Raw genomic sequence first — 15,867 nt, 5'->3', positions numbered from 1 at the left:
TGGAGTGTTTAATTGAAGATAAACCCCAGGACCAAGTAAGTCCCAGGGAAAAGAACAATTGCTGGTTATCAATTTGACAAGATGGAGGCACCATAGGTGAGAAGTTCCCATGTTCAGGTTTGTTTCCTGATCTAGATAGAGTTGCATGCATTTAGAAGGAGGAGCTCTGTAATCTGAGAGTACTCCTGAATACATCCTTGTCACTAGAGGCCCAGATGTTATCAGTAGCCAAGAGTGCCTTTTTCCAGCTAGGGCCACAGTTGTTCATGAATCAGTAACCTTTAGGCTTGATTACTGTATTATTATTATTATTATTATTATTATTATTATTATTAATTAATTAATTAATTAATTAATGTAGTGCATCTACACTACTAACTGTTGCGATTCCTGCTCCATAATTACAGTCATGGGATTGTTGTCTTTGACATGACGGTGTATGTTTTGACTCCACAGAGTGGGAAGTGACGGAGACAGGATGTTTGTGTTACTGTGTTCCGTGAAGTGGGACTATTGTCCTTTGTTCTTTTTCTCTTTGCTGTCTGATGCTAGAGAGAGAGGAAGCCATGTTGCAGTTCTCCATGTGTGTTTTTATGTAAATAATGTAGATTAGCCAAAATGCTGAGTTGCCGAGGTCTGTCACACAAGGTGCGAAGACTCTGCGGATCCCTAAGTGTGCCGGTGTCGGTTGGCATCGGTCGCTGTGCTGTTCGGGCAGAAGAAAGCTTTTGAAGTTCCTGAACGATCGACCAGGAAGGAGGGAACACGCCAGTCGGGCATGTGTCTCTGCCAGGGTCCTACTTGAGTGTAGGACGAGCTCCTGACACTATCAGCACTGACTGCCAACATGCTACTGGGTCAGATTTAAGGTTTTCATATTGGTCTTTAAAAGAATTTGGCATCAGAGTACCTGAGAGAGTTTCTTACCTTCCTACATACTGGTACAGCCATGGAGTATGCACTTCTTGCAGTGCTTCATGCCCCTGAGGTCTGCCACATGGTGACAAACAACTGGGGGAAACCCCGCCAAAAGGGCAGTGTATATAACAACAACAACAACTGTTGTAGGAATTCCCTTCCAGTGGATATCAGACAGGCATTGGCTATCTTGGCATTTCAGTGCCTTTTAATGGCATTTTTATTCCAAAATGCCTTCCCAGAAGGATTTTCTTGGCCTGGTCCCTGTTGATTTTTGACAGTATAATTCTATTTTATTCTGTCTTGTACTTTGCTTTAAGGTTCTTTTGAATATAAAGCAATTAAGATAATGCTTTTTTTCTCTTCCCTCAGATCTGTAGTCAGCTTTCCATACCCTGTAGCAGTGTATATGATTCTTCTGTACTTTTCCTGTGTGTTATGAATGGGAAAAACAGAGTACAGGGTTATGATAACTTAGCTAAGATGGGAAGTAGCTAAGCCCTTTTTACCACCCTGCTTAATGCCTTGCTGGAAAGCTGGAATTTCCCCTTAAATACAGGAAAGTTAAAGGCAGCCTGATCTTCTAAGCTGGTGTTGAGTTGTTCTTGAATCCCCATATTAAACACATATATTTGGCAGCACCTGGTGGTTAAATAACTGCAGCTTTAGTGTGCTATAATAATAATAATAATAATAATAATAATAATAATAATAATAATAATAATAATAATAATAATTTATTATTTATACCCCGCCCATCTGGCTGGGCCTCCCCAGCCACTCTGGGCGGCTTCCATAAAAACCAAAAATACAATAAAATATCACACGTTAAAAACTTCCCTGAACAGGGCTGCCTTAAGATGTCTCCTGAATGTCAGGTAGTTGTTTATCTGCTGGAAGGGCGTTCCACAGGGCGGGCGCCACTACCGAGAAGGCCCTCTGCCTGGTTCCCTGTAGCTTTACTTCTCGCAATGAGGGAACCGCCAGAAGGCCCTCGGCGCTGGACCTCAGCGTCCGGGCAGAATGATGGGGGTGGAGACGCTCCTTCAGGTATACTGGACCGAGGCCGTTTAGGGCTTTAAAGGTCAGCACCAACACTTTGAATTGTGCTCGGAAACGTACTGGGAGCCAATGCAGGTCTTTCAAGACCGGTGTTATATGGTCTCGGCGGCTGCTCCCAGTCACCAGTCTAGCTGCCGCATTCTGGATTAGTTGTAGTTTCCGAGTCACCTTCAAAGGTAGCCCCACGTAGAGTGCATTGCAGTAGTCCAAGCGGGAGATAACCAGAGCATGCACCACTCTGGCGAGACAGTCCGCAGGCAGATAGGGTCTCAGCCTACGTACCAGATGGAGCTGGTAAACAGCTGCCCTGGACACAGATTTGACCTGTGCCTCCATGGACAGCTGTGAGTCCAAAATGACTCCCAGGCTGCGCACCTGGTCCTTCAGGGGCACAGTTACCCCATTCAGGACCAGGGAATCCTCCACACCTGCCCGCCTCCTGTCCCCCAAAAACAGTACTTCTGTCTTGTCAGGATTCAACCTCAATCTGTTAGCCGCCATCCATCCTCCAACCGCCTCCAGACACTCACACAGGACTGTCACCGCCTTCACTGGTTCTGATTTAAAAGAGAGGTAGAGCTGGGTATCATCCGCATACTGATGAACACCCAGCCCAAACCTCCTGATGATCTCTCCCAGCGGCCGCATGTAAATGTTGAAAAGCATGGGGGAGAGGACAGAACCCTGAGGCACCCCACAAGTGAGAGCCCAGGGGTCTGAACACTCATCCCCCACCACCACTTTCTGAACACGGCCCAGGAGGAAGGAGCGGAACCACTGTATGACAGTGCCCCCAGCTCCCAGCCCCTCAAGACGGTCCAGAAGGATGCTATGGTCGATGGTATCAAACGCCGCTGAGAGATCCAGCAGAACTAGGAAGCAGCTCTCACCTTTGTCCCTAGCCCGCCGGAGATCATCAACCAGTGCGACCAAGGCAGTTTCAGTCCCATGATGAGGCCTGAATCCCGACTGGAAGGGATCCAAATGGTCCGCTTCTTCCAGGCGTGCCTGGAGTTGTTCGGCAACCGCTCGCTCAATCACCTTGCCCAGGAATGGAAGATTTGAGACTGGGCGATAGTTGGCCATCGTGGCCGCATCTAAAGATGGTTTTTTAAGAAGCGGTTTAATAACCGCCTCTTTCAGCGGGTCTGGGAAGGCTCCCTCACGGAGGGAAGCATTCACCACCCCACGAAGCCCATCGCCCAGTCCTTCCCGGCTAGCTTTTATAAGCCAGGATGGGCAAGGATCCAGGAGACAGGTGGTTGGTTTCACTCGTCCAAGCAGCCTGTCCACATCCTCGGAGGTAACAGATTGGAATTGATCGCACTCAACTTGACTAGACAGAGCTCTAGCACTCTCCCGCCCCGGCCCTGCTCCCACGGTGGAGTCTACTTCTTCCCGAATCTGAGCGATTTTATCTGCAAAAAACTTTGCAAAATCATTGCAGGAGAACATGTGGCCCGTACTGGGCCCCGATGTTGCTAAATTATGAACCACCTGAAAAAGTCTCCTGCTGCTGTTTTCTGCAGATGCAATAGAGGCGGTGAAGAAATTCTTCTTCGCCGTCGCTATCGCCACTTGGTAGGCTCGACGTTGAGCTCTAACCTGTGTCCGGTCAGATTCGGAATGAGTTATCCGCCACCGGCGCTCTAGCCGTCTCAACGATTGTTTCATTGCCCTCAGATCCGTGGAAAACCACGGGGCTGTCCGGGCTCCATGCAATCGGAGAGGGCGCTTCGGAGCCAAACAGTCAATAGCCCTGGTTAACTCCAGGGCTAACTAGGATAATGAGACACCCAAGTTTGAAACTCCCTTCCAGGGGGTGTTCAATCTGCCATTAGAGTAGAAATTGTCACTGAATATATTTTTATTTGTCCAGTCATTCAGATAATTAGGTGTGGTCCCCTTGCTGCAGATTTTACTGTTTTATATTGAGATTTTATGGTTTTGATTATTTTATCACTGTATGGTTTAATTTTTAGTGTTAGCTGCTCTGTGCTCCTGATTGGAGTAAAGGTGGAATATAAAAATAGTGAGTGGTATTCAACTGAATTGCTCCATCAGTGCAAGGACATTTAGCTGTGCAATGGAACTTCCTCTCCCACTCTCAGGTGCCCCGCCCCCTAAATCAGTTTTGGGAGTTGCCTCAACTCTTCAAAGCTGACTTGGGAAGGGTACACATGGGGTGGGGAACTTGAACTGTGTATATCTTGGGCTTACAGAAAGAGTGCATTGGGTACGACACAATGAATGAATGATAATAATAAAAATACCTTGCTGAGTGTGATACTTCAGGTGAACAGTACTGTTTGTAGAAGGTGAATAATTTTTTTATCTCTATGATTATTCCAAATTAATCAGTGGTACAGATGCCCTCCTTTGGTTTGCATAGAACAGATTTGAAGAAAGATGTGAAAGGATTTTTGGAGTTGAGATTTAAATTTTCAACTTCAGTTCTGTCACTGGTGAATTGTCATAGTAATTCTAATATTGTAATTGCATAGTATCTGTTTTGCAAACTGGAGGTACTGTCGTTCTTTGTCTGTTACATGGCCTAGCAAGACCTCAACATGTACAGTTGATTAACTCAAATTCTATTGATTTAACTTGGAGCTTTAGGGAACATGGTCACTTTGACCCATTTTTCATTTTGTTGGAGTGTTTCATTCTGTCCTTATTAATGCATTGGTCTGACTCTACATGAAGATCTGGCTATTGATTGACATAATAGTAGCTGGGAGTATTGGAAATACTGAGCGCCATTCAGCAGTAATGGAATGGTTAGACTTGCTGGATGTATGGTTTTAGGCACTATTATGTAAGAGGAATACAATCAATTATTACCTACTTGGGGTGAAACCATGTTTTCCTTTAACTACTGGTTAGCTTAGTTTAAAAGTATATCTGGGTTATAATTACTGCATTACTACTGAAAAACATGGTGAACTGGTTCAGTTTCTGAGTGTCAGTTCAGAGAATGGAGGAAGGTCATATCCCAAGAAGTGGAACACATGCTCTGAATGCAAAAAGTTCTAAGTTTAGTCTATTGACGTCTCTAGTTAAAAGGATTGAGTAGAAAGGGATAGAAAAACCTTTGTCAGAGTCCCTAGAGCAGGAATGACCAATATGGCGCCTTCCAGATGATGTTGGACTGTAGCTCTCATCATTGAACATTGGCTGTGTTGGCTGAGGCTAATGGGAGTTGGTCCATGTCATGAGACCACTACATTGGCTACCTGTATCCTAGAGCTAGAGCATGGTGCCCTCCAGACATTGTTGGACTCACAATGCAATCACCCCCAGCAAGCATGTCCAGTGGTTGGGGATGATGGGAATTGTAGTCCAGCAACATCTGGTAAGTGTCACATTAGCTACATACATCTGTTCCAGAGGGCTGCTGTGAATCAGAGTATACAATTCTGGGATAGAGGGGCAAACGGTCTGACCTGGTTTTTATTAATTTTTATTCTTAAAAAGTTTGCAAGTTGCTTGTAAGGTAAAAATAAAATAAAATCCTCTCAAGGTGGCTTTTAGAACAAAACCAGTAATCACAGACCTCAAAACATTAATAAAAGGCAGCAGCAGGAACAGCACCCATCCATGGGCAGCTCCCTATGTAGCAGAATAATTTTCATTTTTAAAAAATACTGGGCATGGAACCCCTTAAGGTCTTAGTCTCAGCACTTTCTGTTTAAATCGCACACAAAAATCTTCATGGGCTCTTGTGTTCTGTTGGTGATTCACAATTTTTATATTCTCTAAAAATTGGATTCTCAATTTTGGATTCTCAACCAGGAACTATCCTAGCAGTAAGCAAAAGAGTATTGGCTGCTGCCTCAGGAGCCACATGCTAGTTCGTGTGGGGCACAGAGTGGCAGCCCCCAGGTATATTCCTCTGTGTGTAACTCAGTTTACTAGCCTGCTGCCCTTAAGGGCAGTGGAGGACACTGTCCTCTCATCAATGTTAAGTGAGATTAAATGGCTAGTTCAGTTGATTTCTGTATATTCTTCCCCTGCCTGTCTTGTCCTTCATTTCTGGTAGTAACATGTATTGGGCCCAGCTGCTTCTCAACACTTTTGTTAGGGATGGATAAACTGTATTAGACCAAAATCAGTTTATCTCAAGACCATAATTCTGTATGCAAGAAACCCATCCACTCTTCAAAATGATCATGATTGGTCTTATGCCTTCCAGCCACCTAATTAATGGCCAGTCCCAGCTAATCCATGTGTTAAAAATAGACAGAATATCATATATTTGGCCTGAATTGAGTGAACTATGCAAGTTACTGTTTGATAAACCTTTGAGCATGATGTTTTACCACGATTATGGACATCACTTTAGTACTACAACACTAAAATAACATGACGGAGACCAAATTAAAACTAAATGCTGTGGTATTTAATCTGTTTTAATGGACAAAATAGGCTCACAAGACTTAGAAAAATTAAGCTGCAGTTCAAAATTGTCTGTTTTCAAAGCAGTTAAATCATTTTGTTCTCAAATGACCAAATCCAAAGTGTAGAATTTGGCACCTCTTAGCAATTTCTTATTTTGAAAGCAAATAAAGTGCTTTCCATTCTTCAGACTTTATATCCAGATGGTAACCTGCAACCCAGATATGACTTGCAGCGTGATCTTATCTAGTGCCTTAAGGTTGTCACAAATTTTAATTAAGGTGTACCAAAAATATTGCCTACAGAGTCACTTTCAGGGAAAAGAACATTTGTTTCCAAAAGTTGTATGCAAATGAGATTTCATGCTTCATGTTGAGTTTTGGATGTAATTATATCTTACCACTAACTGCTTGGAGAAGCATTGGGAAAATATAATACTTAAAAATTTTATTGCTGTCATAAAACAATATAAAATCAAATAAGAGTTCATAAAGTAAAAAAAAAAGTCAGCCAATTAAATTAAAAAACATTAGAAAAGAGGAAATCCACAAATGCTTATTGAGTACAGATTTTGGCTGTACTGCTGATCAGGTTGTACTGCGTGACAACATGCATGTCTCACCTTTGGAAGTCCGACTGGCAAATAGTCTTGCAAGAGATAATTAGCCCTCAAAAAAAAATTTGTTCCATCTGATGTCATATCTGTGTTTTAATACTTTATGACACAAATAGCATTATGAATGTGTTGGGAAAGCCATCTCCCTTTTGAGTGGACAAAACTTTTCTTCATTATTCACCTAGAGGCAACATTTAGTACTCCACAGGTGAGTGACTGAAGTAGCTTCTAAGAAAATGGAATGTGGACATTTATTCAGTACTGTTTATATTGTCGGTTTTCTCTATCATGGAACTCAGGGTGGTGCATCTGGGATTCCCAGGCAGCCTTCCATCCAGGCACTTTCCAGATCCAGGCCTGCTTAGCTTCAGCAGCGTGGTTTCATCATGTGTCTTCATAACATGTCATTCAAACCTTCCATGTGTACAGTTTCTCTCCAAGTGGTGCAAGTAAAGACATGGGCTTTTTAAGTTTGTCCATATGCACAAGTTACAGAGTTTTTAAGAATGTTACAATTCCTCTACAGCTGCAGATTTTTTACTGCTTTGGAGATCGAAATCTTCAAAATTCTGTAGCCTTGACACGTGTATCGGGTAGCAGTCAATATGAATATATTGCAGAACCAGCATCTTAAATTATAATAATTGTTATTTTGGTTCTTAACAAAAAAAGTGGATTTAAAAAAATAGTTTTCAGCTCACTTGCACCTTATTTTATAAGAGAGAATGTTTAAAAAGCTACATTTCAGGACTAGCACTCAATTATCGTGCATAGTGAAGGAGAACCCGAGAAACTGTGGTAGAAGATAAAAGGACATCATGCATAAATTAGCTATTAATATTTTGTAAAAAAATACTTGCTTTTGACATGTAACAAAACTGTGGCTTAGTGCAGGGTAGACTTTCACACGGAGAAGGGCTGAAGTCCTAGTTGCTCCTAAGCATACAGTTGCAGGGTTATGTGCATGTACCTGCAATCTTCTGTGCACAAGTTGCTATCCATGAAACACTTGACAGCTTTTTCATTTTCTCTTATGTGGGCTTATGCACAATCATCAGCTACATTCCACTGTTTTCCAGACTGTGTATAAAGTGTGGGGCTAGAAGGTTGGAGTGATGGAACAGATCTGCGCCCATAGTACAGGTTGCTGCTTGAACAAAAGTCCACACTGATGAAAGGGATGGCATAGAAGGGCTTTCTGGCAGTTGTGCTGCCTTTTAAAGGTGCACAGTTAGTGCTTTGAAAATCAGAGAAGCCCGGTGAACAGTCATGGAATACTGGGGGCTGTACACTGTACCCAAACAGTTGCTGGTGCTCATTTTAATAGTTGCGTGTTTCTTTAATATGTAGCTTTAAAAATAAAGTATGTGGGTAGCATTTTTCCTCCTCATAATAGGTGTTGAGAAAATAGAATTTGGAGTTATTTATATGGCAAATGAGTAGAAGAATGAGATAATACTTGAGGTGGGGACGGAGATCTTCAAAGCTCTCAAGTTTCAACCTTACTATAACACAGTCATAATTTGCTAAAATCAAATGAGTTGGTGCAATTTTTTTTTCTAGTTCATCTTTGTGTCCATTGAAAAGCCAGCCAGCAACTTGAGCTATGGCATTCCTAAATCTGAAAATTCAAATTTTCTACCTGCTTGTTAAAGCAATTTTGGGTTATGGTCCTTTTGACATGGTTGCTTTTAAAGGGCCTTATTGGCAATACTTTTCAACCTCTGACACTTAAATGGGAAGACACTATAGCTCATTGAAAAAGCACATCCTTTGCATGTTCAGTCCCTATCATCACCAGCTAAAAAAGATCAGATAGTGCTGTGGAATGTGAGCTCCCTTTAACAGGAGAGTGAGTAAGCAAGCTCATGCAACATATTGCATGTTTTGCCAGCTGGGGCAATAGCATTGTTAGGGCTGCCTCTGGGCTGAGCTGCCTTTGTCTTGGTGTTTCTTTCACTGTCTGAAGGAAGCCAGATACTGCAGTGGCCATGCTGCTGCTGTGTTTCCTTCTACTACTGCCAGTCTGGGTGGAGTCTCTCTCATATGCACCACAACCACAGCTGAGGTCTGTGAATGTGCATCTGTCAGAAGAAAAGAGGAAGCTCAGAGGTGGTGGTGATAAGAACCTTGCCTGGAGGCAACTTTTATGCCCCATTTTCAATCAGGGCAAGTGTTTTATTACAAGCTTGCTCTGTGCATAGTCAAAAATTTCCACGCATTTTCTGAATATTAAATACAAGTAAGGGTGAGAGAAGCCACTCTGCTGCGAAAGGAATTACTGTGCCTGCAGATGAACATATTAGTCCATTGTTGGGTCTGTGGAGCCACTGAAATGTTAGAATCTCTTATATGTGTCTTTAGAAATGTCTCCAATTCTTCTGCATGATTAACATTTTAAATATATTACCCATTTACCATTTAACACAAATGACAAATGGTGTAACCCATAGTATTACAGTATAGATAATCAGGTGTTAGTTTGATATCAAAAAGCTCAATGTAATCTGATGAGTGGTACTGAGTGAATAGGTTTTGCTTTAGGGATAGCTCTGAAGAAGATATCTTACTTCCAGTTCTCCATTTTCTAATTCAAAACTGCAAATCTGACTTCTCATTCCCACAGGCTGACGTTTTGGCAAGTTTTACTACAATATCTACTCCTTGTCCTTTTTCTTGAGCTAAATATTTATTTTCTTTATTTGTCTGGGAATCTGTATTTTGCAGTTGCACTAAAGCACTTCACTTGTGCACTTCTAAACAAGTGCTTCCTTTGTTTTGAAGCTTTTCACATCTGCTTCTGTTCATGTGGTTCAACTTGCCTTTGCAAGCCACTTTTTCAATATAGCAGATGCAGTGTAAAGAAAAGTGGGGGATGTGGCAGGAGCACAGCTTGCAAGTTGCCAATATTACATGGTCTGTGTTCTTGCTGTTTATAAGTTTTTAATTTAGTTCATGTTCTAAGCATGCATTTGTGACTTCAGTATGCAGCAGTGAAATGTGCACTTATCTAAAACAGTGCTCCGTGGTGAAAATGTTATTAGCAACATATGAAGGAAATTCTCTTGCATGTTGTTTGTAGAGAGGTATTGTCGTGCCTAGAAATGACTAGTTGTCTGAGCTGTGAACCAGGAAGTCTTCTGGTTCAAATGTTACCTCTGCCACAAACTCACTTCGGCAAACTAAACCCCTTCTCCCCCAGTAACAGCATCCATCAGTAATAAAGGATATTAATCCTCTTTTAGGGCTGATCTAAGGCAGAGGCCCCCAATCTTTTACCCTGATGAGCACATTTGGATTTTTGAGCAAGGATGGTGAGGCACCACCTGCTCTGGTCACTTCTCACCCCCACCTCCAAGAGTGAGAAAACTATAAAGTGCATGTACACAGACTTCGCTTTTCCAAGGGATCTGAGCAAAAACCGGATCCAGTAGCATTAATCTGAGCCTTAAAAAGCACATAGACTTGAAAGAGGATGTGGGAAAGAGCATTACTCTTCTAGCTTCCTTCTTCAGCTCTGTCTACTGTTCAGGGTAGAAAAAGCTAATCACCCTCACCACCTGATGTTGAAGGGGGAAGTGGGGGGCAGAGCACAGAGGCTTTGGGTGTGCCAGGGGCAGACCTCAAGGGCACCATTGCACTCATGGGTGCCACATTGGCGACCCTGCTTTAAGAAGATACATATGTGAAATATACATATATGCAATATAACTGTTAAATGGTGTTCTAACATAAGATCAAAACAAGAGCAAGTAATGGTGCCATATCATACTTGTTGGTTTTCATTCGTTTAGACACCTAGCTGTTGGGCAGAAGAGGTATTAGAAAAGAGATCGCATCAGCGTTCAGCTTCATGGGGGAGCGCTGATCAACTAAAAGAAGTAAGTGTTTATAACAGTTTGACAAACAGGAGGCCCTCAAGTCTCACAGGTTCACTGGATGTAGTTTGTCCATGGTAGCACATTCATGTTCTTCTCCCTTTTACAAACTCCCGATTTAAGGGTTTCTTTAATGTGCATGAATGGACAGAATGCATTGGGAAGTCAGTAGAGTACTCTCTGATAATATTGACATAAAGCTGTACTGCACTGTTTTACGTTATTGTGTGCATTGTTCCAAAGGTAGATAGATGCGTGATAAGAATCAAATCTGTCCCAGATTCAAAAATGTCCCTGCAGTGATGTTTGAAATATAACTTAGTATCCGTGACTCACATACTCTTGTCATTATTTGGCCACAATTAACATGAAAGCCAATTAATATATTTGGGTATTATATGTTAAAATTGAAATAATCATATACTGTCTGTAACAGTAATTCTTATATGCTCAGTTGACACCATAGAAATGGCATACTGCATATTACTGTAGATATTGTTGCTTGTATACAATGCAGCACTAAGTAAATGCCTCGTCAGTGCAAGTATTCCAGCTTGCTCAGTTGGACCCCCCTCCCCCGCAAGTCTCTGCTGAAATATTTTAAGAGGAGTAAAACGAACAAAATTAACACAGTGAAGAGCAAGAATAGGACGGTGTTAAACACCTATGCACTGGGAACAATGCTAACATTCTTGATGGGTTTAAGGTTCAAACTGAAAATATATTCAAAAGGTGCTAAAAGTGTGATTATTGCTTATAGGAGCAAGATCTTCCTAGATATAATGTCACACATTCTTTACATGGCGAAATAAAATGGTGCAGTTTATTTATTTATTTATTGTATGATGCCTTTTTGTGGCATCAAAGCCTAGTTGATTTTTTCTGGTTAGCTAACATTGCCACCTGGCTGTTTGTTTTAAGAGTAACTTTAGAAAGCTATTTTAATTTACATATGCAAAAGAGCAGCAGCCAGCCTTTTTTCTGAGAAAGGTTGCATTCTAATCAATCCCATCATTATTAGGCTTTTGCATTGGAGGACAGCCCTCAGTTGTATTTGAGAGTTCATCATAGACTCTATTAAAATCCACTGTTGTAAGTACAGTACACCATTCTGTCTTAGAAGGCATGTTCAGAGCTCTGTAAACAGGTCAGAATGAGTGTATCTTCTTTCCAAGGCAGATGTGTGAATTACAACATTATGTTTTATGAACATTTAGATATGGTTGTGATTCTCAAATATACCTCTTTATCTTCTCAGAACAATCATAGAAAGCAACTCTTCATGTTAAGCTAATGGTTAGTATTTGGAAGAGAGCATTCATATCAGGACAACTAAATTCCATGCAAGAAGCAGTAATCGTAACCCATGTTTATCTCTGAAGTGTGATATTGTAGTTTTGTAGTTAGTCTTATTTGTATGGCAGGTGCCTTTCCTCCCCCTTTCAGCTAGACTCAAGATGTGCGCATTGTCAGTTACACGCCTTCTTTTATTTGATTTTGTCTCCTCTTCCTGCTAGATTGCCAAATTGAGACAGCAGCTCCAGCGCAGTAAACAGAGTAGTCGTCACAATAAAGAAAAAGAACGTCAGTCGCCTCTCCATGGCAACCATATAGCAATCAATCAGACTCAGGTAAGCAGACAACTGAGCTTGTTCAGGCAGCCTTCAGAATTAACAGTGATCATCCTTTTCCACTTCTGAATTTCTGTCTACAGTTTAAAATGGATTCCATAGTTATGAATTATAAGGACGATTTTATACCAGTTTTAATTCATGCAGGAAAAATTAGTGACAGGTTGTTTAACAAGCCTGGAAAAGTTGGGGAGAACTCTCCTGTTTAAAAATAATAAATTCGCAGCATTGAGTTGACCAGAAACAAGGGTTAGGTTTGAATCCTGGCATCCAAATTACTCACTAAAGGCAGTCAAGGAGTGCCACTTTCTCAGCAGCAACAACCATTTATATTATTTATAGTCACAGTTATTTGACCTTGCTGTCCTCCTGTGGACTTGTGATGTTTTAAAAATGCTAATATATCACCACCTGGTTATTCTGTCCTGCTGACCAAGGAGGTCCTGTTTATCTTTGTCATTTTACTCCCACTGAAGCAGGATACTTGAACCATCTTACTAGTCACAGCCACCTTGCTAGAAACCCTTGTTTTAAGGATTTAAAAAGTGTTTGCGCACCAAATGACTATATACAGCATTAAGAAAGATTCAGCAATATTTTAAACCAATTGTGCCCTTTTTCAGTACTCATTATTCACATTTATCTGCAATCATTTTTAGAACAGGATATAAAACCTCCGGTGCAGTGGTTCCCAAACATCCCCCTCCCCCATGGACCACTTGAAAATTGCTGGGGGGGTGGGGGTGGGGGTGGTCCTCAGCAGTCCACTTCAGTATTTCTCTTCAGCACAGGCCCTAGGGCCTTGTTAACCAGTTCAGTAATCTGGTGCTGGTCAGAATGCCCGTATTTTCCATTGTCTGGGGGTGGGGGGTAGTAATTAACTGCAGGGTCAAGTACAGATAGTCTTGACTGGTTCACAACCATTCTGCAGACCACCTGAATGGAGCTCACAGACCACCAGTAATCAGTGAACCACAGATTGAGAACCTCTGCTCTAACAAAGACTCCTGATAAGTACCATGTAACTCGTTAGAGGTCTGTGTTTATTCAGCCCTTTCGGATGTGGGGTGAAAAATACCCTTTACTACCATACACTCCGATACCTTTGGTGCAGTGGCTGCACATTTGGCTGTTAGCATATACCGCTGGATTTGTTTAATGTGTTTGGTTTTCTGATGTCATGGATGTCACAGTGTTCCTTGCAAGTATTATGTCTTTTTTCTTGATCCAGTACACTGATCACTTTGATAAGCATAGTACTGAGCAGGTAAAGCTCTATAAAAGTAGGGATGTAAACTTTTCTTCCTTTTCATCAGAAATCTAAGATGCATAGCTCTTTAATATTTCTCTACCTTCAGATGAGTGCACAGCTCAAACTTTCACATAATAAATTATCCTGCTATAAGTTTAAAGCTAAATTTGACATATCTTTTGTCTTTAAAGGCTTCTATATCGAGATCAGTCCCTATGCCGCTCTCAAACATTTCAGTGCCAAAATCAGCTGTTTCGCGTGTGCCGTGCAATGTAGAAGGAATAAGTCCAGAACTAGAAAAGGTGTTCATCAAAGAGAACAGTGGAAAGGAAGAAATGTCCAAGGTAAGCTGATGCTAAGCATGGTTACTTTAAGCTGCATAATATAGAAATTGAATGTAGAAATGTGTGAATCTGTGCAAAATGACTGAACTAATCTCTGAGAGCATAAATACTCTGCATGTATTCATATAAGCAACTAATATAGTTAGTTTCAGTTTTACAAAGAACCTGGTAGTGTAAGGTGGCAAAAAAACCCTAAATATATACTACTGCATTTAACTACAATGATGGTGGTGGCAAAGTAATCCAGGCATCTTGTGTGATCGGTATTTTTAGAGGTTAGTAATTTGAATAAAACAGTGCAAGAACTGATCTTAAAACACTCAGAGTGGTTACAGTTTTAACAGCTGAAATCTCCTAAATACTGCTTTTTACACCATTTCCCCACAATTTATATTACAGTGTCATTGTCATTGTGGCAATAATACCTCCCAAAATTAAAGTGAAAAATAAAATGGACATACTTGTCCTCTTAAACATTTATTGCTGGCTGTTCAAGGTTTAGGTCTCTGAGCCCTTATGCTCTGATCAAGCAGTACAATGAGGAGGAACTATGTTGATTTCATTAGGACTCCTCAAAGTTTTAAGTGATTTGCTGGATTTTTGCCAGGGCTTCTGATGAGAGGCAATACTGAGCTGAAAAGAATCCCCTTTCCAAAGTTACAACTAGATCCAATATTTCTCTTGTTATCTCCAGAATTACAGCAGAGAAGTCACAACTGAAGAAACTATATTTTAGAAAAGTATGCACATTTACAGGTGTATGTGGGGGGGTGTAGGCGAGAGTTCATATGTCAATATATTCAGTACTCCATATATGCAAATAATTTCTGTGTTGGATGAAGGCTACTGCCCAGACAGGGCTTACATGTACTATATTGCTTTATATTTCTTCATCAACTACTACATTTCATAATGTGCTTTTTAGACGCTTGAAAATATGCCTGCTGAATAATTGGCACTTAGTATAATTTGATCTGCCCAATAACAGAAATTCATGCCTCATTTTAGGTCATAGGCTTTAATAAGCTCAAAGCTTCGTGTCCCATGCTCTCATGAGAGTTACTGAGAGATCATTAGCTATTGCTGACATCACAGTATGCTCTCTTCACAGGCATAATTGTTATTCCATTAGTAAGCATCCAGCAGAATGCAGAAAAGAATGCAGAAAATGCTGAATGGCACAGGTGTTTTTATATAGGTTTCTGGGATTTTGCTACCCTAAATTGAAAGGAGGTTCTGAAGTAACTTATATTTTAAGTAGGACAGCAAGCCACATAACTGCAAAGTAGTTAGTTTCATAGGCTTACAGTTTTTAAAATTTTGGTTCTGTTGCTTTTGTTACGCATTATGATTGAGACAAAGATAGGCATATATGTACAAATATATACATGTCTGATGGAGACACAAACACAGCAAACCATAACATTAGTTAACTCAGACCTTTTCTTCTAGCATGCTCTCATAGGTGGCTTGGCTTTGTGTCAGTTTGCCAGCTTGGGAGAAGATATCAACACTACCTCTCTGGGATGCATGAAACTTTCCCTGGTATAGCACACTGGTGCCAGCTGGTGCTGATGGAGGAAATGAAAATGAGAGAGCTGCTGCAGCTCCTTTATGTTTCAGTTTTTTAATATATTTTTTAAAAAATAATTATTTATTAAATTTGTATACTGCCCTTCATCAGTAGATCACAGGGTGGTTCACAGCATAAAAATGTAAGATAAGATACAAAATACATAATAAAAACCAAACCAAACCATTGACCTCC

The 15,867-nt window shown here is 41.0% G+C and overlaps 1 protein-coding gene across 3 annotated transcripts in view; it reads left to right on the top strand.

Moving 5' to 3' along the window:
• GLCCI1 (glucocorticoid induced 1) overlaps positions 1 to 15,867 on the top strand; it is a 42,709-nt gene that overhangs the window by 13,362 nt on the left and 13,480 nt on the right. For 2 of the 3 annotated variants that reach the window (XM_081164237.1, XM_081164239.1), the window contains exons 3-5: positions 10,789 to 10,875; positions 12,390 to 12,503; positions 13,947 to 14,099. In XM_081164237.1, coding sequence (XP_081020363.1) covers positions 10,789 to 10,875; positions 12,390 to 12,503; positions 13,947 to 14,099 — 354 coding nt within the window. The remainder of the gene's footprint in view (positions 1 to 10,788; positions 10,876 to 12,389; positions 12,504 to 13,946; positions 14,100 to 15,867) is intronic. The other variant, XM_081164238.1, reaches the window with a different exon arrangement.

The sequence above is a fragment of the Podarcis bocagei genome, assembly GCF_964188305.1.
Source record: "Podarcis bocagei genome assembly, chromosome: 12".
Classification (NCBI taxonomy): domain Eukaryota; kingdom Metazoa; phylum Chordata; class Lepidosauria; order Squamata; family Lacertidae; genus Podarcis; species Podarcis bocagei.
The sequence above is the reverse complement of the archived record's forward strand: the minus strand, read 5'-3'. Positions and strand labels throughout refer to the sequence as shown.